Source organism: Gigantopelta aegis, chromosome 14 (assembly GCF_016097555.1).
Source record: "Gigantopelta aegis isolate Gae_Host chromosome 14, Gae_host_genome, whole genome shotgun sequence".
In the NCBI taxonomy this organism is placed as follows: domain Eukaryota; kingdom Metazoa; phylum Mollusca; class Gastropoda; order Neomphalida; family Peltospiridae; genus Gigantopelta; species Gigantopelta aegis.
In genome coordinates, this window is record NC_054712.1 from 23,908,690 (window position 1) to 23,933,247 (window position 24,558).

The following is a 24,558-nucleotide window of genomic DNA, read 5'->3' on the forward strand; positions in this document are numbered from 1 at the left end:
TTATGGCATGTTATGATGACCTGTTAAAGCAAAGTCATAACAGTATACTAGCATGTCATGATGCCCTGTTAAAGCAAAGTCATAACAGTATACTAGCATGTCATGATGACCTGTTAAAGCAAAGTCATAACAGTATACTAGCATGTTATGATGACCTGTTAAAGCAAAGTCATAACAGTATACTAGCATGTTATGACTTTTGACGTCACGTACAAAGGGAACTACTTTTCCACCCACAGATATCATTCAAATAACAGGACACAAGAATATACAGTCAATAAATAATTACAGCACTATCACTGAACAACAACAGGAAGAATATTCAAAAGTGATATCTGGCGCGAATCGATGTGATTCTGGCTGTCAGCTTGTGTCTCAAACAGTGAAATGTACAAGTACAGTAACTAGCCTTGATTCAGGCCACAACTCGGCTGACAGCTTGTGTTCGAATGCAAGTTTGTTAAAACAGTGATAAAATACTTATCCACTCCAAAATTTGTTGGGTTGCAGGATAAAGATAATAACCAGTTAATGATGGTTGTTATCGGCTTTATCGTGTTCAGGACGAATGGGAAATTTCCCATTCTTACCTTCACAGGATAAAGCCGATATCAAGCGTCATTAACTAGTTATTCTCTATATATATATACAACCTGATGTAACAAATAGAGTGCATTGATTAATTAATCACCAGCTATTGGATGTCATAGTACATTTGGTAAATGTCACACATAATTTTCATTGGCAACAGGGAATCTTTTATATGCACTTTCCCACAGACAGGACAGCACATACCATGGTATTTGATATACCAGTCGTGGTGCACTGCTTTGGATGGGAAAATAACAAACGGTACATATTATACTGGAACCAAGTTACAGTACAAAAACAAATGGTTTTGAAAATAAACAGAATAAAGGTTTGGGAAATTTAATGAGAATACTAAATACTTAGCAAATGAGTATCTTTTTTATAAATTGTTACTACCTTTGAGATGATTATTTTTAAATTGTCATTTCCTTTAAGAATATATGAATTAAATAATTCTGTGTTGTACAGTATTTTAAAACGGGCAATTTATAGTGCTTATGGTATATGATCTTCATTTGAAAACTGTGATGTTTTGAAGTGCTGTTTGTTGAGTTGGGGACCATTAAAAAAAAGTTCATCAGCATAAATGTTATAAAGTTTTAGTAGTGTTTTGAGAATGACAACACATTACTTTGATGCTCACACAAAGAAAACCTTTACTTAATAATAGTTTTCTTCTTGTACAATGTAAGTCCAGACATTGTTCACGGTCCCTTTTTAACTATCAGTACAGAATAAAACATTTCTAAACCAGATACCCCTTAAAACCAAACTTTTTGCTGCTTTCCATGGGTGTCGAGTATAGAGCGATTTCACTGTATTTTCATTCCCAAAATTAACAAAACTCATCATTAGACATGTTTTGGAAATAGTTTGTGTTAATTTTTTTCTCTCTCTTATTCTTAATTAACAACATTTTTAATATACCAGTACAGGGCTTTTTGTTCTTTACTTGTATGTTATGCCGATGCTTAAACACTGGAACCTTTTACTTGACAGTATTGTCAGCTCTAAACAGATATTCGTATATGTATCATTAAAAATGTCATGTAAAAACTACTTTGTGTCTGTGTCTGGTGAGTCTGGCAGTGTCAAAATATGACACATGGTTCTATGCCATCTGCTGTCAGATAAGTACATTTATTATCCACATAGTTCAAGATATTCAGGGAAATATAACCACGTGTGTCATAATGATTTCAAGTGCACAACGAATGATGTAATTTTGTGAAGCAACATCATAACTTAATGCGCCTTCCCCAGTGTAAACGCTTATCAAAATATGCTTGAAACGTTTTGACATGGTCCTAGCTTGTTATTCATGAAAACAATATTTTGGATAATATGGATAATAAAGAAATTATTACACTCGCGTGTGAATCCTACTGATTTTACGAAACTCGTGTCAGGATTTATGTATTACCTTTGCTCTTGCTCCAGTAATACAAAAATCCTGACACTCATTTTGTAAAATCGGTATGACACACAAGCTCATGTAATAATCTTTATGTACATGTAGTTCATGTCAGCACACACCTGATGTGTTTTGTCACATTCGACTCAGAGGTTTTTATTTTATTTTATTTTTTTCCGATTGATACCAATTTTACCCGACCCATCTCCAGTTGGTTTTGGGTCTTAGACAACATGAAAGTTTTAGCTGCTGCTATTAATGTAATGACTCAATTACTTACAGTCAAATCTTCTAACAGCTTTTTTGTCTTTAAATTTGTTTGTTAAAGGTATGGATGGGAAGTGTTTGTTTGTGTGACACCCGCTATCAGTAACTGAGATAGCTCTCTTGTGTTCATTCCTGGAATATCCAATCTAAAACAGAAACATATACCCTGTCAGCTGTATATAATTCAGTTCCCGTTCTATTTAAACAGCAATACTTTCTAGTATAAGTATACTTTATACATTGATAAGATAGGGTGAATATCTTTTGTGTTCATTCCTGGAATATCTAAATGAAAACAATTGACTCTCAGCTGTATATAATTAAATTCCCGTTCTATTTAAACAGCAATACTTACCAGTATGATTATACTTTGTACATTGATAAGATAAGGTGGACATTTCTTGCGTTTGAATATTAACTGTATATAAAAACCTAATATAATACATGTACACAGGTACTAACATTCACATTCACATTGATGTTTGCAATCAGGAAGGTTAAAGACCTTGGGTATCCAACCAAAAATATATTATTTGAGAAGGGGTGGTCAGATACTCCTCAGTCACAATCAGATCCGGGGGGAGGGTAGACATGTTGGAAATTGCATCCCCACCCCTAACCCCAAATATTGAAGTATAAAAAAAACAATTGTTTTAAAAATTCAGTAAGTGAATTTATTTGTTTTTAATTGAAACAATGCCATCTATGCCTTTCCTAAATGATGCACTTCCTCCCTAGAAACTGTTTGCATATACCCCTGTTGATGTAGAATATTCTAGTGCAAAGATCTTATGGGATTATTTGATTTTGTATCAGAGATGATCAAATACACGATACCTTTTGAATTTAAAGCTTGGTTTTAAAAAGAGAACTTTTGTTCTTAAAAGGTAATTTTTTAGATTCCCATCTCCCATTACATATGGCTATATATCATACACTAGACTACAGTCGGTCTGTTCTTTTGCACAAAGACTGTAATTTCCAGTGTATTTTAGTCTGTTTTAGCATTAAGTTGATAAGCTGAATGTTGAATGTTTGATTTCACATTTTAGTAGTCTTATGGCATTTTCATCACAACATTTATTACCTATATTAGCCAAATAGATAACTTAATTATCAAAATACATTATTACAAAGTGTGTAAATACAAGCCTGCACTACACACAGTTCATTGCACAGTATTAGTTAGCATTTATGAGTGTATCTGAAATGTCTTGATTGAAACCGGTGTGGGGTTCAGTGAACTGAAAACCAGTCTGTTAGGGGAGATTATTTCTTAACATATTGTAAAATAAATGAAATGTATACAGAAGAATGGTAGCCTTTATTCCTGGTGGTTCTATAATGGGAGTTGTATGTATCGACATTAGCAGTGTGTATTAATCTTGGTGAACCTACATGTATTTCATTTCCAATTCTTCATAGCTAGCTGTAACCTTTTAAGATGCAACACATAAGTGATACCTCCCAGTGGTGGGTGTGGGGGACAGATAACGATAATTTAGCTAACCTTATGTCATGTCATGTCATGTCATAGGGTTTTACGTGCACATTCAGAACAAGCTGTTGTAACGCATGCCTGTCGTGGGCACAAGAGCCGGCCTTGGCCGGCTTCTCCGTCCACGACAGGAAAGGTGGGGGGAGGGGAGAGGAGGGACCGCCTGCACTGGCAGGTGCAAGGGAGCACCAGCAGCCCGATCAAATCGGTAACAGGCGGGTATGGGTGGTGGTGGTGCTATGGAATTTGAATGGAGCAGTTAAATGCCAAAGAGAAAAGGGTGCGCAATTTTGATCGAGGGAATTTGGCACAATTTTGAACGGTTGGTAGGCCGAGCTAATATAGGTTTTGATATTAGTGAATCGTGAGTAGCTCGAGCTGACCTTGATAGTACTTTTATTTTTATATGGGTGTTTTAGATGACAGCAGGCCTGGAGCCTTTTCATTCAGTTAAAACAAAAAGGAATGTATTTTTTATGATAATGTTTAGATAAAATCCCTATTGTAAAGTTTTTACCATTGAGATTATGCTTTAAAAATTGATGTACTGAGAATATCATTTCCATTACCCAAGAAATAACCAGTTGTTAAGCCCAATTTGCACTTTCCTGTACCCCATTTCAACTTGATCCAGGATTCACTTTTGGGCCATGAGCTATGTATGATATCAAATGTTACATTTTCATACATTCCATTCCCCTTTTCTCTGTGACCAGTTTTACAAGCATAATGATATTAATGTGCCTTAACAACACCTGTAAATCACTGTCCTACAGAAAGTGTGATTTCCTCATAAACTGTACAGTGATTTCCGATCTACATACATTTGCTTTAATATCTTGGAAATCACTGTACTAGGTATTGGGAAATCACACTTTCTAGAAGTCTGCATTTTACCAGTAGTTTAACTACTCATCAAACTATGCATAGATGTCTCTTATCACCCAAGGTGTATACATATTTAAAATGTCTTGATTGCAAACAAGATAAATATCCTGTAAAAAAAATGTGCCAGAAATAGAATACCTTAGAAAATTATTGAATTCTTTAATTGGGGTCAAAATTTTACTACACTTGAAAGTTAAGTTTGTTTTAATATCACCACAAAAGCACATTGATTTATTAATCATTGCATAATGGATGCAATTTGCTAAAAAACAACCTGATAGATTTCTCCATTAATTGCAAAGGGCACCACATACCATGATCTTTGATATACTAGTGGTAGGACACTGGTTTGGATGGGGGGAGGGGGGGTGCTGCCAAAAAAAAATTGGATGAAAAAAAATAAAAATGGGAGAGGGTTTTTATCCTTGGGGTGGACGGGGATGAAAATACATGTATACAATTTATTTTATAATGGCCTTGGCTCTTCTCCTCTCTAACCTACCTACACCTCCCTCCCTCCATCCCTATCTATCTCTCTATCTCTCTCTCTCTCCTCTCTCTCTCTCTCCTCTCTCTCTCTCTCTCTCTCTCTCTCTCTCTCTCTCTCTCTCTCTCTCTCTCTCTCTCTCTCTCATATGTACAATGTACTAACAGTTGTTGAATGTCGGTGATCAAAATCGATTGATCAAAAATGGGTAAAATGTTTACAATCAGTACTAGAGTATTGAAGATGAAAGTTTATGAAGTATGTATACTTTCACCAATATATGTTAAAAATCCTTCTGCTTTTTAAAGTTGAATATCGGGGAAAAGTGTACAATGCAAAAAAAAAAAAGTCTTATTTTGCTCAAAACCAATTTTTTGTTTTGTGTATTGATGGTGAATGTGGTTGGGTTTTTTTAAGTACCTTTTAAAATGGTGTCTGATGATCAAAAGAATGCTATACCTACTCAACCTCTACTGTACGTACTAAAAACAATGATTAATTGACCCACCATTTGTTTTCTTAAACAGTAAAACTCCATACTGTATCTTTTATTACAGGATGAACTACACTTCTTTATTTCTTCTAAGAGCGTTACTTTTACCACCAATATGTTGAGATTTCTTTTTTAATAACATCCACAAGTGACATTGTTTGCACAACTGCTGTCGACTTTCTCGGAGAGACAGTCCCATATTGATAGTCCATGGGGTTGCAGTTAGGGGTAGGGCTTCCATGAGTCCAAAATATTGGACACGAGTACTCGAGGGTCAAACTCGATCCGGACCAGAGTACTCGAGTACTTGTGGAGACCCCTAGTTAGGGGACATAAAAACAATATTTGAATAAAGAATAAGGAATACGGAAGTGTTTTTTATCCTAAAAAACAATTGGGGGCTGTGTGAAATGATAATTGTGCGACAATAGACTATCATTGGCAGTATATACTGTAGATGTTGAATAAGTTCTCATTAGTATTAGCATAGCATTTTTAAAAATTACATGTTGCATCATTTGCTTTTTTAAAAGTAAGCCATATATGAAAATGAAAATTTCACCATCAGTACACAATACAATAATCTGCTTTTGTGGAAAATATCAGTGTTCTGCTATTCATACTTTTCCCTCTTATTCATCTTGAAAAAGCGGGCCATCGTCTGATGTTTGTTATTACATGTGTGTGTATATGTGTGGCCTGTATTTGTGCATATGTGTGTGTCATATAAATTAAAGTTGTCATTATCACATTATGGTTTACCATAGGTGTACATAATTGAGAATAGGTTTCAGTAGATGCTGTGTACTAACAAATTCTGCCAATATGTAGGTTTTTTGTGGCATTTTTCTTATAGTAATCAGTTAAATATAATCTATATCCAAATTATCATTTTGATTGTTTGGTCATTATTTTGTCATTAGTTTATACTAAATACTACATCATTTGTAACCTTTTTAAGTTTTTTAAAAGTTAAGACGACTTTTACTGTATATTTTATACAAATCTCTTTATTTTAAATGTTATATCAAGATTTTAAAGAATTATGTTCTTTATTAAACACTATACATGTATATTTAATGTCTTAAATATATATAGCTACATGTAGTTTTGGGCTTAATTACTTAGCACTTACATAACTAGTTAATACTGGGCATAGATGAATTATAACACAACTACGGTAGTTAATACTGGGCATTGATGAATTAAATATCGTAGCGGTCTTGAAAATTCATGTCTATTTCTGATACAGAACCTTTTTGAACATGTTATGTTTTGGACTTTTATAACCATCATAAAAATAATCAAGATTCAACATGTGTTTAAACATTTATAAATAAATGTGTTGGTATATTTGCATGAAGTTCACAATATAATTATATATAAAAAAAAATTCTTGTGAACTGACAAAAATATTTAGTTAACCTGTGTCTGTCCTGGAATGATATAATGGACTGAGCTTTTTTCCGATGTAAAACTAAGATAACCATGCAATGCACCTTCATGTTCACAACGTATTAAATTCAGTGGCGGATCCGGAAAATCCATTTAGGTGGCTCACAATGACTTAAGGCGGAATGCCAAGGAAACTTTGGAGGAGGTTTGGAGAGGATCATAAAAAAAATGAAAATTAATATATAATAAAATTAACTGTCACAAAATTTAGGGTGTCCCTGGAGCCCCCCTCCCATAGATCCGCCTCTGAAATCGATGGCATGCTGTCGTGTTAAGAAATAGTTTTAATGCTACTGAGATTTCTTATTTTAATCTTAATGTATAATTAGGCAATATAACACAGATTTGGTTTTTCTTTTTACAATACTGCCTTTATAATGTGTAAATTGTAAATCATGGTAATACAAAACTATCTGCTGTTTTGAATTTTCTTTGAAACGTGTATCGAGTTCACCTTGTAAATTAGTTGTTACTTGTTTAATGACCACTGCTAAGAATATTCCAGTGAAATAAAACTATGCATAATTTTTTGTATGTGTTTTTGTTTTGTTTTTATTTTGATGTACACAAACCACAGCTTTCAACACCATTGACTGTGTACATGTAGATGTGGAATTCTACATTCTCAATAATGAATTTCTTTTTTTTCCTTTTCCCTTGTATCATTTTATGGTTTAAGCTTGTTGTGCTAGGCACACAACTGAGTTGCTTGTAGTCCTTCCCACAGGGAACACCTTCATACTATTAAATTTACTACAAGTTATTTATTTCTGAGCCGATTGTTTTATAAATTGCACACAGAAACAGTTTTTTAATTTTATTTCCAAAACACTTACTTTTTTCTAACGTCAAACCAAGTTTGTAAGATGATGGGACGAACTATCCGTGTTTTGTTTGTAATAGAAGGTTTGTGTGACGAAAAGAATTATGTGACAAAAAGAATGTTTAACAAACATATTGCACCTCAGTACATTTTAAGCTACTGTACAGATGTTTTGACATCCAACATCCAAAAAAGCCGCAAGGAGTCTTTTTTTTTTTTTTTTTTATAAGCACTTTCTCACAGGTAGATAAGTACATTGTACATACCACAACCTTTTGATGAACCAGTCTTGAGTCACGGTGGGTTCAAAGGTAATCGATCCTGTGAACTATCTTACATTATGCGAGCACTCTACCACTGAAGGTAAAGCGCTTGCTTGATGCTCACTTGGTTTTGGATCAATCCCCGTCGGTGGGACCACTGGGCTATTTCTCATTCCAGCCAGTGCACCACGACTGGTATATCAAAGGCCGTGGTACGGTATGTGCCATCCTATCTGTGGGATGGTGCATATAAAAGATCCCTTGCTACTAATGAAAAAATGTAACACGTTTCCTCTTTAAGACTATATGTAAAAATTGCCAAATGTTTGACATCCAACTGCCAATGATTAATAAATCAATGTGCTCTAGTGGTGTCGTTAAACAAAACAAAACTTTTTTTTTTTCTACCACTGAAATTCATTCCAATACCTGTAAGAATTTAACTGGCAAAACGACCATTTCATGAGGCAGGTGAAAAATAAATAAATTTTAATACCTTGGTAGTCTATGCTGAAATGAAACAACACAAAGACACTTAAGTTCATGAGTAATTTTATTTCACATGCATACTAATGAGCAATGATCAGCTGGAATGAAACGTGACAGCACCAGTAAAATCATGTAAATTGCATAAAATCAGCAGTCTCTAAAAGAAACAAAAAACATACTCTAATATAAATTAACAATGTTTAGTCTACCCAAAATTAATCAAGTGCCAGTAGATTTGGGGGAAAGTCTTTGTTAGTGTCATATTATTTCAGTAATTTTTGATCCTGGATAACTTTTGAAAAATATTTCAGTAAAATCTGACCCGTGATACATGCAAAGATCTTGCACAATGTCTGGTTTGCATGCAGTTATAAAAACTACAAAAATCAGCATTCGGCTAAGATTCATTATATAAGAATTGTTTGTATTTTTTGTGAATTTATCGATGTGTAACAGTCACAAATTTGTGACAGTTAATACTAGTGTCCTTTACATAATGACGTCTCATTTGAAATAATGATGTCATCTTTTGAGTTTTTTCGAAGGATAACATTAATTTTTTAAGTGACATCATCCAATCAGAATAGAGTAAATCATCTAATGGTGGAAACTTTGTAATTATATACTGATAACAATGCTTATCATTTCGTTCACTCTAAATTGTTTAAATCATTAAGTTTAAAAAAAGGCCACACGGTTGACACCTAACAATGGACGATGCTGTATTTGTTTTTCCCTATTTAAAGACAAATGCCAAAAATATCTTCTGGTCCTTAATTAATTTGGTTGAGTGGCTATTGACATACATGTATATCTGAGCAGAATGCTGGTCAACTCACCCCAAAACCAACTCGCCTCAAACTCTACTGTCCACAAATAATTGTGACAAAATTAAAAATGGATGTCTACAACTTTGGTGTCATTTTATTTATTCATATTACAGTGAAACTCTGCTATTACAACCACTTATTAATGGTTTTATATTGGGGAGATCCTAATATCGGATAAATAATAAGCTATTACAATGAACTGTCAAGCTTATTCAGGCAAGGCTTTTGGACTCCAGCTGGTAGGCATATTCAACATTTAATGGACATTATTGCAGTATTGCTTAAAATATCGGTATATTAAATAATAAAATGGTAATGATATGAGTTGACAAAACAGTGTGGGGCGAGTTGACCAACCGCTGGGGCGAGTTGGTTTTGGGGAGAGTTGACCTGCTCCCTGCTCCCTCTGAACATATTAGAGTATTTGAAAATGATTTCAAGAGTTTGTCTGTGTGAACAGTTCAAAGAGAAGAATCAAATTCAAACTGAAATAATCTGTAATCACACCATTATGGGGTGGGTCAATCTTTTTTCTGTTTCACAGATGCAGGAATAAAATATCTCTCAAATGAGGATATGACTAACTTAAAAAATCTTATTTCTGTTACACTGATACTGGAATAAAATATCTCTCAAATGAGGATATGACCAACTTGTGAGTCAATCTTTTTTCTGTTACACAGATGCAGGAATAAAATATCTCTCAAATGAGGATATGACCAACTTGAGTGTTTATCTTATTTCTGTTGCACAAATTAAGGAATAAAATCTCTCTCAAATGAGGATATGACCAACTTGAGTGTGTATCTTATTTCTGTTGCACAAATTAAGGAATAAAATATCTCTCAAATGAGGACATGTCCAACTTGAGTGTCTATCTTATTTCTGTTGCACAAATTCAGGAATAAAATATCTCTCAAATGAGGATATGACCAACTTGAGTGTCAATCTTATTTCTGTTGCACAGGTACAGGAATAACATATCGCCCAATTGAGGATATGACCAACTTGAATGTCAACCTTATTTCTGTTGCACAAATTAAGGAATAAAATATCTCTCAAATGAGGATATGACCAACTTGAGTGACAATCTTATTTCTGTTGCACAGGTACAGGAATAAAAGAAGCCTCAAACGAAGACATGGCTAACTTGGGTGTGTATATTCCAGCCTTTGCTGTGTATTTCCGTCCCGCAATGTCAATTTCATACTGAGCGTCTTTCTCCATCACCCATTTATTCATGTATTTTTTCAGCTGTGGTTTTCCATCCTCATCAAAGTCGCTAACATAACCAAGACACACCATCTGGTCGAGGGTGAAGCCATAGCTACAAGTTGTCGTCAGCCCAACATACTTGCCGTTACGGTAAATAGGTTCTCCTCCCCATGGCCAGAGGTCGCCGTGGACATCAAAGTCATCCAGTAAAAACTGAACAAATTTTTGATGAATTCCGTGGGTTTTTTGTTGTTGCAAAGCATTGCGGCCAATAAAGTCTCCTTTCTGAAAACGTAACAGAAGCATGAATTTAAGATTTACTAACATATTACTTGCAAGCACTTATCTGTTTCAACAAGGTGTGCCCAAATTTTTTTACACCTTGAAAGTTGTCTGTTTTTGGATATGTTACAGTCAGTTTATTAAACCAATCTAAAAATAATTTAATCAGGCATAGAAATTAGACTACCACAAAATACAGACCTGGTAACCTGAAAGTTATGACAAATTTATTAAGTTTACAATTTCCGTAAGTCCCTTCTGAAAAAGTTAAAGTTTGTTTTGTTTAAGGACACCACTAGAGCACATTTATTAATTATTGAATATTGGATATTAAACATTCGGTAATTCTAACATATAGTCTTAGAGAGGAAACCTGCTATATTTACCCATTAGTAGCAAGATATCTTTTATATGCACCATCCCACAGACAGGATAGCACATATAACAGCCTTTGATTTACCAGTTGTGGTGCACTGCCTGAAATGAGAAGTAGACCAAAAGGCCACCAACGGGGATCGATCCTAGACCTACAGCTCATCAAGTTTGTGCTTTATCACTGAGCTACATCCTGCCCCACAGTCCTTTCTTAGACACACTGATAAATGATGGGTATGGCATATTTTTTATTACTCATTCATAAGTGGGTTTTTTTTATACTGACACAATATGTGTCTTATTAACCCAGTGAATATACGCTTAAATCCTAGACTGGATATGACTAAACACAAACTGCATCAGTGTACAAGAATACAGATGCAATTTTTTTTATGCAAACAAAACACTGAAGTTTATTATATATTATATTATATGAAATTAGGTGTAACCTATGCTTTGCACGGTGAAAGTTTAAATTGGGTATGGTGGACTTTCCCTCAAAAATACAACCACTATGTAGCTGGCCAGCCATCAATAGCCAAAGCTACATATACCATGTATATAACCACTTCTATGTTAAATATAGCAGCTTCCATTGAAATTGTATTTATGGATTTCATCTTTGCATGCAATATTTAGTGTGATGTGTTTGGAAGTCGACTGGACCTGAATCAGTTAAGTACAAAGGTGGTTGACAGTGCAGATCAAAATAGGAGAAGTGATCAGAATGATCACAAACAGTAAGAAAGCCTTGCATATAGACACTATTAGTCCGTTATTACTCTTCTTTTTTTTTTTCTTCTTCTTCTTTTTTTTGGGGGGGGGGGGGGGGGAAGAGTGCCTTTTTTTTAACTTTAGGTTTTTCTTATTGTCATTAGATCAAAGTACATACACATGCCAATTCGCTTTATATAATATAACAGAAACTAAATGAAAAAAAAAAATAGCAAACAAATTTATTTACGTTTATGCACTACTACAGAAATATAAACATGAACATATTTATTGGTAAACATACAGAAATACACACACCTGTGCGTAAGCAGACACAGATACACACAGTTAAGTTTGTTTTTGTTTAATGACACCACTAGAGAACAGTGATTTATTAATCATCAGCAATTGGATGTCAAACATTTGGTGATTCTGCGATGGAGTAGCAATGGATCTTTTATATTATTTTATAATATATTATATTATCCCACACAGGATAACACATATCATGGCCCTTGATAAACCAGTTATGGTGCACTGGCTGGAACGAGAAACAGTCCAATGGGACCACCTACAGTGATTGATCCCAGACCGACCGTGCACGAAGCGAGTACTTTACCACTGGGCTGTGCTTTACCACTGGGCTATGTCCCACGTCACACACATACACACACAACAAAAATGTTTTTAAAAGTTCAACACTTACATCTAATTTCACTCGGAACTCTCTCCCACATTCCATGGGTGTTGTACGACTGTTGAGATCCAGACCCCAGTAAGCAAAAAACTGTTCAGTTCTCAAATGACGCATTGCAAAGTACCCAGCATTGCTTACTCCGTAGTCTTTCCCAGCACGTATTAGTGTATCATACGTATGAAGGGCATACTGTAAAACAAAAAGGAAAACAATGTATTTTTCCAATTAAAGTTTATTTAAAGTCTAAATATCTGCTACAATAGAGAAGAAAAAGAAAAATGCTAAGAAATTTCAACAAGGCTATAACATTAAAATTAGCAAAATAGATTTTTGGAAATTGAAATATTTTAAATAAAGTTATAAATATAATCATCAGTGTTATGCTATTTATCAATAATTGCACTCCATAATACAAACCTTGAATATTGTGCGCTAATAAAATAAAAGCATGTAAATGCAATTTATTTAATTTCATTGTCCAAGTGTTACTTCATAACCAATTAACTCGTATAAAAAGACCTATGATTTACTAAGAAACAACTTGGAAATTTAAATTCAAAATACTTATTACACATTAAAGGCATACTGTCACGGATTTAAGGACCGTATTTCTCTAAAAATGGATAATAAATACAAATTAAATTAATTGTTGGAAACTAAATCTAGCTATCGCATCACCTTAACTGAACCATGATGGAGTGAAATCCATGTCCATCCTCTCGGCAATTTTAGTTTTTGAATTATGGACCACTGCCATAATTCAATTATCTTTACAAAATGTCATTAATAAATGGAGTATGGTGGTTATGAAGATGGTTGAATAAAGTACATTTAGGGACAAATATGCAATCATGACTCTTCCACCCCCAACAAACAAACAACAAAAAGATGAAGAAAAACAAAGGGAGATAACCTCTGCAGGAATGTAGAGAATAAAACCATCTTCTCCTGTGTGTGTCAGTCTCATTGCTCGAACACCGCTAGCACAGCCAACATCAATCTCCTGCAAATATACACATACTTCATAATAATAACTTACATCAATGAACTCCACATCTACAGTACATGATAGCAAACATGGCACACTGAAATACACAATATCTGAAATGTCAAACCAAAATGCACATTCACTGGGTTTTTTGTGGGTTTTTTGTGGGTTTTTTAGAAACAATATAGTTTCCATGGTAATTGAACTACATTAAAAAACAATATCAATAATAAGTGACAGTGGACTACTCTCATGATTAGCTATGTTCACACTTGCACAACTTAAACTGGTTTAGCTAACACTTTTGGCTGGAAATGACGAGCGTTCACACATGCAGTAGCTATAGCAGCATAAAGCAGAAGTGTAGCATGTGCAAGACGTCGTGATAACAACTATTGACTATGAGTCTGTTAGACCATTGCCTGATGCACTTACTGTTTATTCTGACTATGATGCCACTGTCACTTCCGCTTTATACTAGTTTAACTAACACAGTTTGCGTTCACACTTACATTTAAAACTGTTTTAGTTATACCGTTTTAACCAAACAACATACAGAAGTGTTTTAGCTTTACCAATTCAGCTATACTGGTATGGTGAAAAGATCGCATTCTTATTCAGTTTAAACAGGTTTAGTTATACCGTTTTAACTAAACAACATACAGAAGTGTTTTAGCTATACCGTTATAGTGAAAAGATCGCATACACATACATTTTAAACTGGTTTAGTAATACCAGTTTAATTAAACTGAATACAGCTAAATTCATAAAACAGTGGACACTGGACATAACCAGTTCTGGTTGTCAGTACTCAGTATGTACCATCAGGCATGTAGGACATTTTTTGTTCTTGCTCTGTATAAAACAGTGGACACTGGACATAACCAGTTCTGGTTGTCAGTACTCAGTATGTACCATCAGGCATGTAGGACATTTTTTGTTCTTGCTCTGTATAAAACAGTGGACACTGGACATAACCAGTTCTGGTTGTCAGTACTCAGTATGTACCATCAGGCATGTAGGACATTTTTTGTTCTTGCTCTGTATAAAACAATGGACACTGGACATAACCAGTTCTGGTTGTCAGTACTCAGTATGTACCATCAGGCATGTAGGACATTTTTTGTTCTTGCTCTGTATAAAACAGTGGACACTGGACATAACCAGTTCTGGTTGTCAGTACTCAGTATGTACCATCAGGCATGTAGGACATTTTTTGTTCTTGCTCTGTATAAATAGAGAATAATACACGAGTGACCGTTAAGATACCATTTATCTCACAACGAGTTGTTTTAAAATGTATTTAACAAGCGTAAGTGAGTTTGATACGTTTTTAAACAACGAGTTGTGAGATAAATGGTTTCTAATGGACACAAATGTATTTTTCTATTTCTTATATATCCTCAAAAACCAGGTCATATGCAAATTTTAAAGGCATACTGTCACAGATTTAAGGACCTTATTTCTCTAAAACTAAATAATAAATCAAAATTACATTAATTTTTACAGACTAAATCTAGCTATTGCATCACTTTAACTACACCATGATGGAGTGAAATCCATGTCAACCCTCTCAGCAATGTTAGGTTTTGAATTATAGACCATTGCCATAATTCAATTATTTTTTACAAATTATCATTAATAAGTCAAGTATGGTGGTTACGTAGATAGTTGAATAAAGTACATTTAGGGACAAATCAAATATATATATTTTTAAGTAATACTTTGTTAAGCCATGTAATAGGTCAGTGGTCTGTGACAATATGCCTTTAACATCTTTTTCGACTAAAAGTTATTTACAGCTGCTGCACTTGTAGCTGACTTATGTGTCACAGACAGTCTAATCGATTTCCATCATGTAGTTTTTCACTGGATGTATGGCACTGGTGACCTGGTAATTACCTAGGAGCAGCCAGTTGTATGTCTTGAAATTGTTAACACATGTACATGTGTAAACAACCATGTGTTATCAAAAATAATGCATGATGTTCTAACCAATGAGTGTGTAAGAAAAACGTATAGCTTGTTCCCCCACCCACAACACACAACACACACACACTTGAGATATTGTTCCAATGGGCCTGACCATGTATCTGAAGATGCAGGGAGCTCATCTCACCTTGCAAGTCATGACCTTGAAGTCAGATCTATCAGTTGAGATGTCGGTGACATCACCCAACAGCTGCTGAGCATGTGGACCAATCAGATTGATTCCTGAGTACATGGAAGTGACATCACGCACCTGCACCGACCCATCTTCTGGTAGGTGCTGTCTGAGCCAGAACGAGGCTCGCGTCTGCTGGGTAGCAGGGCAGATCATGAAGAAACTGTTAACAGAAGATGAAACGTTAATTTGTTTGACAGGATTTAGACACTGACGTTAATTAACTTGTTGAATCGATTACTTTAAGTGAAGGAGTTAAAGTCTTGGTTTTTTAGCGACACCACTAGAGCACATTGATTTATTACTCATCGGCTACTGCATGTCAAACATTTGTTAATTTTGAAATACAGTCTTAGAGAGGAAACCCGCTACATTTTTCCATTAGTAACAAGAATCATTTACATTCACCATCCCACAGACAGGATAGCACATACCATGGCCTTTGATATACCAGTCCACGTGCACTGGCAGGATTGAAAAAATAGCCTAATGAGCCAACCGACGGGGATCGATCCAAGACGGGCATCGGGGGAGTGCTTTACCACTGGGCTACGTTCAGACATGAAAGTACATACCATGACCTTTGTTTCACCAATTGTGAAGCATTGGGGTGTTATAAGGATAAAAATAGCCATTTATAAAATAATGCAAATGCAGTGTGCGATTTTGATTTAAAACATTAAAGTGTCATAAGGACTCCCTGTTTGCAAATCTTTAGAGCCCGCCACCAACACAGCAAGCCGTGCCATGCGTCTCCAGTAGAACAGAAGATACAATAAATGTTTTGTATGAAACCATGGAAAAGATCGCTATTCAAGACTGTGGTTTCCCAGAATTTTGAGATATATGTTAACTGTGTCATTTCAAAGAATCAATGTAATTTGTACAAATAATTTTTACAAGCCATGCGGTCTTGTATGCTAGCCAAGCTAGAGAGTACTATATGATGTTTGCGAGCCTTGGGCTCCCAGATTCTCCTCAAAATCGCACACTGCAAATGCATGGTCTAGTGGTTAGGGGCAGCATTTTAGCAAACAATGGTTCACCATGCCAGTCTGTGGATTTGGAATTATTAGTGAGTTTGGAATTATTAAAAAAGTAAAGTATAGGCTGCAGAAATAGGATTTTCTTTCCAAGATTACTCACTAGTTGTCCTGCAAGCGAGCTATGCTGCAGTCGTTCTCAAAGCCTCCTGTCTCATTCTGCATGCCAGTGTGAACAACAGTACCGATGTCCTGGTCAATGTCGTTGGAACAAAGATACTGCAAGTATTCTAGTGCACCTTGTCCTGTTGACTGAAATAATTAAAATAAAATAAATACTAGTCTGATTTTTAAAATCTCTGTTATTGTATATTTATCTCTGTCTCTCTCTGTCTTTCTATCTCACTCCCTCTGTCTGTCAATGTAATTTTTATAGCATTAATATCAATAGCAATAAAGAAACTATTTTTATTTAGTTACTATTACCGCAAGTGTTAATATAACAATTACTGGAAGTGTTTCCTAGGGTTACATCATATAGCCAAGCAGACGACAAGTCTATGTCCTCAGTGAATAAAAGCCATTATCATTTTTGATATGAGTTTGTTGAACCAGAACATTACAGTCTGTCTGTCTGTCTATTCCGTCCATCCGTCCGTCCGTCCCTCCCTCCCAGCGAATTACCAAATGTTTGACATCCAATAGCTGATGATTAATTAATCAATGTGCTCTAGTGGTGTCATTAAACAAAACAAACCTTTAACTCTCTGTCTCCATCTATCAGTCTGTCTGTCTGTCTGTCTATCTGTCTGTATGTCTGTTTATGTATCTATCTGTCTGTTTGTCTGTCTATCTATGTATTTATCTATCTATGTATCTATGTATTTATCTATAACTTACCTTGATTTCAAACTTTGCGAAAGATGACATATCTATGAGACAGACTCTCTCCTTACAAGCCCGGTATTCCTCTTGAACTGATTCAAACCAGCTCGGTTTTCCCCATGTTGGTACATAGACCACCTCATCAACCATACCTACAAGCAAATCACTGCAAATAAGACATCTGTATTAAATATATTCAAATCCACTAACTGATAAGGTTGTATTTTTAACTATTATGTTACAGCTCGGTTTTACCCAATTCAGTTTGAAGACATTCTCATCAGTCATATTGCAAATGAAGACATGGTCTATTAAATATAATATAGCACTGGCTGGAATGAGAAATAGCCCAATGGGCCCACTGACAGGGATCGATCCTAGACATCCTAGACCATCTGCACATCAGGCAAGCACTTTACCACTGGACTACGTACCGTCCCCAAAGTATTTTACAGTTAACTGGTTTACTGAGATGATAGTGTATGTAAGTAGTAACAGATTTGTGCACCTTCGTTCTGTGGACTGAACCACATTGCTCTTTCGTAAGCCATCGTTTCTCCAAAGTAAGCGCCAAGTCCTTCGAGGCGGGTGTGAAGTGCAGACGTTCTCAGCTTTCTTCCAGTAGTATACTCCACCAATGGGTAGGGCAAACTGTAAATCCTTCCTGAAAAGTAATGGAATCAATAAATGGCAAAAACTGAAAATCAGATGACACTGAAGTATATTTTAAAATATGGTTATTAGTATGTTATTATAAACGAGACACTGTTGGAAAAAACTCACTAATATTACCAAAAATAACAAATTTGTTAGAACAGTTAATTGAAAAGTTAAATAAGCGATTTTTCAAATTCATTTGGCAAAATAAACCTGACAAAGTTAAAAGAGATGTTATAATTCAGGACCATAAAAACAGGGGGTTAAAAATGATTAAATTATCTATGTTTATAACATCATTAAAGTCAACGTGGATAAGAAGGTTACTTTTAAATAACACAAAACTGGCATGTCTCTTCTCGTCAGTTACAGGTATATCGATCAAAGAACTAATTATATATGGTGATCATTTTATTAATTTAAAAATTAAAAATATGACTAACCCTTTTTAGGAAGATGTTCTAGTTAGCTGGCGAAACATCCAATGTAAACAACCAATAGAAAATGAAAACGATATAGCTGGTATAAACATTTGGTTTAACAGTAAAATATAAAAAAATAAGAAGCCTATTTTTTATAAAAAATATGCAGAAAAGGGTGTTTGTTTCATTAGCGATTTAGTTAATACTGATGGAGGATTTCTAAATTTATGCAATTTTATTGCAAAATTTAATATAAAAACAAACTTTCTAGAGTATGCTTCTTTAATTAATGCAGTGAAATGTTTCATAAGAATATATGGAAAACATAATGATGAAATAAACGAGTCAATTACAAACGAAAAACCAGTCTACCCCCACAAGCTAAAACAACTTCTTAAAGACAAAACGGGATGTAGAGAAATATATAAAGTGTTATGCTACACAAAAGCCATTCCAAAGTCTCAATTAAAATATAAAAATAAAGGTTTTTGTTATTCACCAGCAGAAAGAAATATATTTTACAATATACCATTTAAATGCGTTAGAGATACAACTTTACGTTGGTTTCAATATAAAATTTTACACAGATTTCTCGCTACTAAAAGATTTCTATATACAATACATTATATTAATTCAAATAAATGTACTTTTTGTAATCATATGCCAGAGACAACTGAACATCTATTTTATGATTGTTGTTATGTTAAAGAATTTTGGAAAGATATTATAAACTGGATATTCAATACTATAGAAGAGTGCATAATTATAGATAAACATATTGCCATTTTGGGTCTGCTTAAAAAAACAAATACATATGCAATAAATTGGTTAATTATTAACATAAAATATTATATTTATTCCATGAAAATACCAAAACAAAAATTAAACTTCTCTGCCTTAAAAACTATAATTAAAGAAAAGTTGGAAACTGAAAAATGTATCTTATATAAAAATGGTAATTATGAAGATTTCAAGACAGAATGGGAGCAGTGGTATAATTTATTTCAAACATCATAAAAGTTTATTAAATCTATCAAATATTAAGATATATTTATTTCCTTCTTCGCACTTTATACTCCTTCACACACCTTTTCATAATACTTTCTTGTATCAATACTAATTCAGTACATAACATCTTCTCCTTTATCTTTTTTTTCCTTCTTGGCCCCAGATAATAATAATTTAAAAAATTAATTAAAAAAAACCCCAAACAGAATATCAACAACAATATACATAAAGTGTGTGGATTATATCTATTTGTGTGTATATATTTTGACATTTATATGTATGTATATAAAACTGTGTATACCATATGAAATTAAAACAAATATTGTGAGACAGTGAGCTCAGGGCACCCCAACCCTGACACTGCCATTTTATATTCTGGGGACAATAATAAAAAATAATAATAATAATAATAAAAAAATAAAAAAATAAACGAGACACTGTATGGGTTGGAAAAAACAATTCAGTTCCACCACACTGTTTACATTCACAAATTAGTTGCAAGGATTTTTTTTATCATGCATTTCCCCAGACAGGATATTCTAGCACATGTCATAGTCTTTAAACTATCAAGTAGGCATCTCTGACTGGACAAAACCCAAACAGTTGACCTGTGTTAAAAGGCTACTTCATTTAAAATAGTACAAAATTATTTGTATTAAGCAACCATCTGTATTAAAAGGCCATTTTTCGATTCTTCCTTTGGTGGTTGTTTAACACAAGTTTGACTGTACTTTCTATTTGCAGTTTGAGCTACTGTTGGTTTTTGTTTAACAACACCACTAGAGCACTTTGATTTATTAATCATCGGCTATTAGATGTCAAACAGATGGTAATTCTGCCATACAGGCCTAGTCTTCAAGAGAAAATCCACATTTTTCCATCAGTATCAAGGGATCTTATATATGTACCATCCCACAGACACAACAGCACATACCTTGATATATCAGTCATGGTGCACTGGCTGGAATGAGAAACAGCCCAATGGGCTCATCGACAGGGAACGATTCTAGACTGACCACACATCAGGTGAATGCTTCACCACTGGGCTACATCCTGTCCTCATTGACCAATGATGCGCTGTATCTACAGTATATCACAGACACTAGGGATGGGATGGTTCGGTTTTTTAATTTTCAGTTCGATTTTCGTTATTTGATCCACGGTTTGATTTATTCACGATACTTTTCACAAGTAGTACAAATATGCCAATTGTCATGCATGCATTTTTATAAACTATTTTAAGAGCGAAACATTTAATTTTTAATGGTCATTTGTAAAATAATTGTAAATACAGTGAAACCCCTCTAAACAGAACACCCTCGGGACCAAGTACAATATCTGGTTTTAAGAGGTATCTGGTTTAGAGAGGTTAAGTTCATTACTGATTTTTAAAAAGGACCGTGAAAAATGTCCGGTTTTGAGGAATTCCGGTTTACAGAGGGTCCGGTTTCGAAAGGTTTCACTGTATTAGATTATATCTTGACTAGAAAACAAAAATAGCATTTTTACCATGCCATGTTAGTGTGTTGGAGATACCTGGGCAATATATGTCCCCCAGGATAATGTCAAATCTTTAATGAGAAGTATGGATTACTTGAAAAAAGCACAAATACATAATATATAAGTCTACTGTTGATTATTTAACTCAACAAAAGTTACATAAAAATGTATCACTGATTAAAAACAAAAAGATAAGCAAGCACAAGTACATGTACATAATATATACTAGTGAATTTTTTAACTAGTTATTGTTTTATTTAATTTTTTTGCTAGTTCTGAAAGTGAAAAAAAATCAGCAAAGATTTATTTTTTTTAAAAAGAAAAAAAAGTTGCAAAGTAGTTTGCCTACATTGTAGTTCTGGAACTGCGGACGATTTTGTTCCAATAAAAACTTACTGAAATTAGAGATGTTGAATCGTTTTAATATAACGGAAATTGGGCACCATTTTATAATTCTTGAAGTTAACACGTTTACTTTTTTAAATTTTGACGACTGGGACGAAACATAGTTAAAATGTTTATTCTCTTAGCGGATTTAATCCCTGAGGTCAGTCCCTATTTTGGGAGGTTACAATTTTTATGGTCCCGACAAGAAATTTGTGGGTTCTGTGCAGGATCCGAACGGCATCTATCACCCATTCAAACATGTCAGGTTTAAGGGAATCGAATGCTGTGATTGGCCAAAAAACTTTACAGGTCATTGGCACTACCGGCAAGGTGTGGAAATACTTATACATGTACCATATAAACAAAATAATAAAAAACTGAAATGAACCATGGTTCACAAATTGGGAAACAGTGCACCAAACTGTGGGCCTAAAATCGTGGTTTTCGGTAACATTGAATAATTGTCCCATCCCTAACAGACACAGAAGAGTTTTCTGTATAAGAGGACTCTAAATGGTCATACTAACCAACTATTTCTTTCACCCGCTGTCCAAGAAATTGTTTGTTATTGTGGAGACTGACGAATCTGTGAATATCGTCCGCCCACAAGTCAATGCTGGGCTTCCTGTCAATGATCCACTCTGCCATGTACTTGCCAACTCCACCACCCAGCACTATGCCACGCGAGTTCATTCCTGCTGCCACAAAGTAATTGCTTATCTAGAATAAAACAAGCATTCTGAGAGTACTGTTAAAGCAATACATGTCCCCTACCATGCCCAACAAATATTCGTATATCCTAACTTCAAGGGCCACAACTCTATCAAGAATCGATAAATACAGGAAATTTCAGGAATTACAAAAACAAAAACTAATTTTTGTATCTCCTAAATTCAAGAGCCATAACTATTAGAAAAATGGGTAAATTGACATGAAAGTCAAAATTGATCTGTAACAGTACATGATAAAGCTATACACAAAATGTCAGCTCAATATTTTGAGGCATTGCAAAAACAAACTGCAAAAAAAAAAAATTCCGTATCTCCTAAATTCATGGGCTGTAACTGTCAAAAATGAGTAAACTGTCACAAAAGTCAAACTTGATCTGTAACAGTATATATATATATATATATATATATATATATATATATATATATATATAGACACAGTAGAACCTCGTTGGCTCGATCTCGGAAGGGTCGATCATACTGCAACGCTCGAACCAAAAACAAAGTCCTGATTTTTTTGTTTGGTAAACCCGTATATTAACTGATGATGGGTTGAACACGTCCAGGGTCGACTATAAGCCTTCGCTCGAACTAAATTATCGGTCCTGTCTGTGATATCAGCTATATTTCCCTCAAACTGGTGATCCATCAAATATCAAATGGAAAGCCACTGAAAAGGAACAACAATTGCCGCACTTGCGCAGTTGGTTATTACAACCTTCGGATTATAATTATTTAGGATGAACGAGCTATCGCAACAATAGCCATGCAATCCTTTCTTTGCCATACCTGTCATGTTGTGTGTTAAGCTGCTATCGGTAATGATCTTTCAAGTACATCTAGTGTTACAGTACCTGTTCGATGAACCGTGATACCAATCAAACAATTAGAGCACAAAATGACAGGTTTTAAATGAAACAATGGGCAAGTTACTCAGCTGTCATCACTTCAGCAGCCACATATTTAATTAATACCGACAAGGGCTTCTGCATCACACAATCGGAGTAATTTGTAATAAATCCTTTCACTCTGATATTTTGCTATATAACACATTGATAAAACTTTTAAGTTTGCAGTTACCAAAATAATATGTATCTAATTCAACTTTCTAACTGATGTTACGAAATATCCGATGTTGACCGAATGGTTCGGTTGAACTACCCGATAGGTCGAACACTTTCTCGAGCACCGACGGGGTTCGAGTAAATGGGATTCAACTGTGTGTATATATATATATGGGATTCAACTGTGTGTATATATATATATACATTCATTCATTCATTTAATTAGCTTTATTTTATTTTATTTATTTATATCATTTATTTTGTTCCGATTTATTCACTCATACTAAGTATTCACCCACCCACCCCACCCCCTTCTGTATCACTATTATTTGACCTTTGTTAGTTTTACAAGACCTTTAATCTCTTACCAGCAGTTTACTCTGCAGTTTTTACTTGAGTTGTACTTGCTCCTACATTCTCAGCTTCATAGCTTGTTTTTAGAGTGGTTGTTTACCTCGCATTAAGTTTATTTCATTTATTCCATTCATGTTTTCATTCAGGATGGTTTGACTTCTTTTAGCTTAGTTTTAAAATAAGTTTCTTTTTATGTTTTAAGATTATTTTATTAAATTTTAATTTTAATAAATATATTATTAGCTGAGGTAGCTCAGTAATTATTTTCATCTAAAGTTACGTTATATTTAGACCTAATATTAGTAAGATGTTTTATTTTATTTTACACATATACTCAAGTAACTTTTCGTCTTTATTACTTGTAAATTATCCGGGTAATTCCTTTTATGTATTCAGATTGTTTCTGCTATTGGTTTATCCATTTATGCATTCATTCGTTCATTATTATTTTGTTCATTATTTTGTTCTTTGTTTTATTTACCCTTAATTATTATTTTCTTCCCCCTACCCACACTTTGTTTTACCTCAGTCATAGTGTTACCATACTTTTAATCTTTGACCAGTAGTTTGTTCTGCAGCTTTTATCTTACGTTACTTTATTTGTAGGTCCTCTTCTTATACAGACTTAAGTATATTA

General features: G+C 34.3%; 1 protein-coding gene across 3 annotated transcripts in view; it reads right to left on the minus strand.

Annotated features, from left to right (window-relative positions):
- Positions 1–8,714: 8,714 nt before the first annotated feature.
- The window catches only part of LOC121388601 (pyruvate dehydrogenase phosphatase regulatory subunit, mitochondrial-like), a 36,581-nt gene continuing 20,737 nt past the window's right edge, over positions 8,715–24,558 (minus strand). For all 3 annotated transcript variants that reach the window (XM_041520005.1, XM_041520006.1, XM_041520007.1), the window contains 8 exons: positions 22,303–22,495; positions 18,310–18,465; positions 17,817–17,953; positions 17,080–17,228; positions 15,889–16,096; positions 13,695–13,784; positions 12,791–12,970; positions 8,715–10,998 (listed from right to left, as the gene is read on the minus strand). In XM_041520005.1, coding sequence (XP_041375939.1) covers positions 10,591–10,998; positions 12,791–12,970; positions 13,695–13,784; positions 15,889–16,096; positions 17,080–17,228; positions 17,817–17,953; positions 18,310–18,465; positions 22,303–22,495 — 1,521 coding nt within the window. In that variant the 3' untranslated portion in view covers positions 8,715–10,590. The remainder of the gene's footprint in view (positions 10,999–12,790; positions 12,971–13,694; positions 13,785–15,888; positions 16,097–17,079; positions 17,229–17,816; positions 17,954–18,309; positions 18,466–22,302; positions 22,496–24,558) is intronic.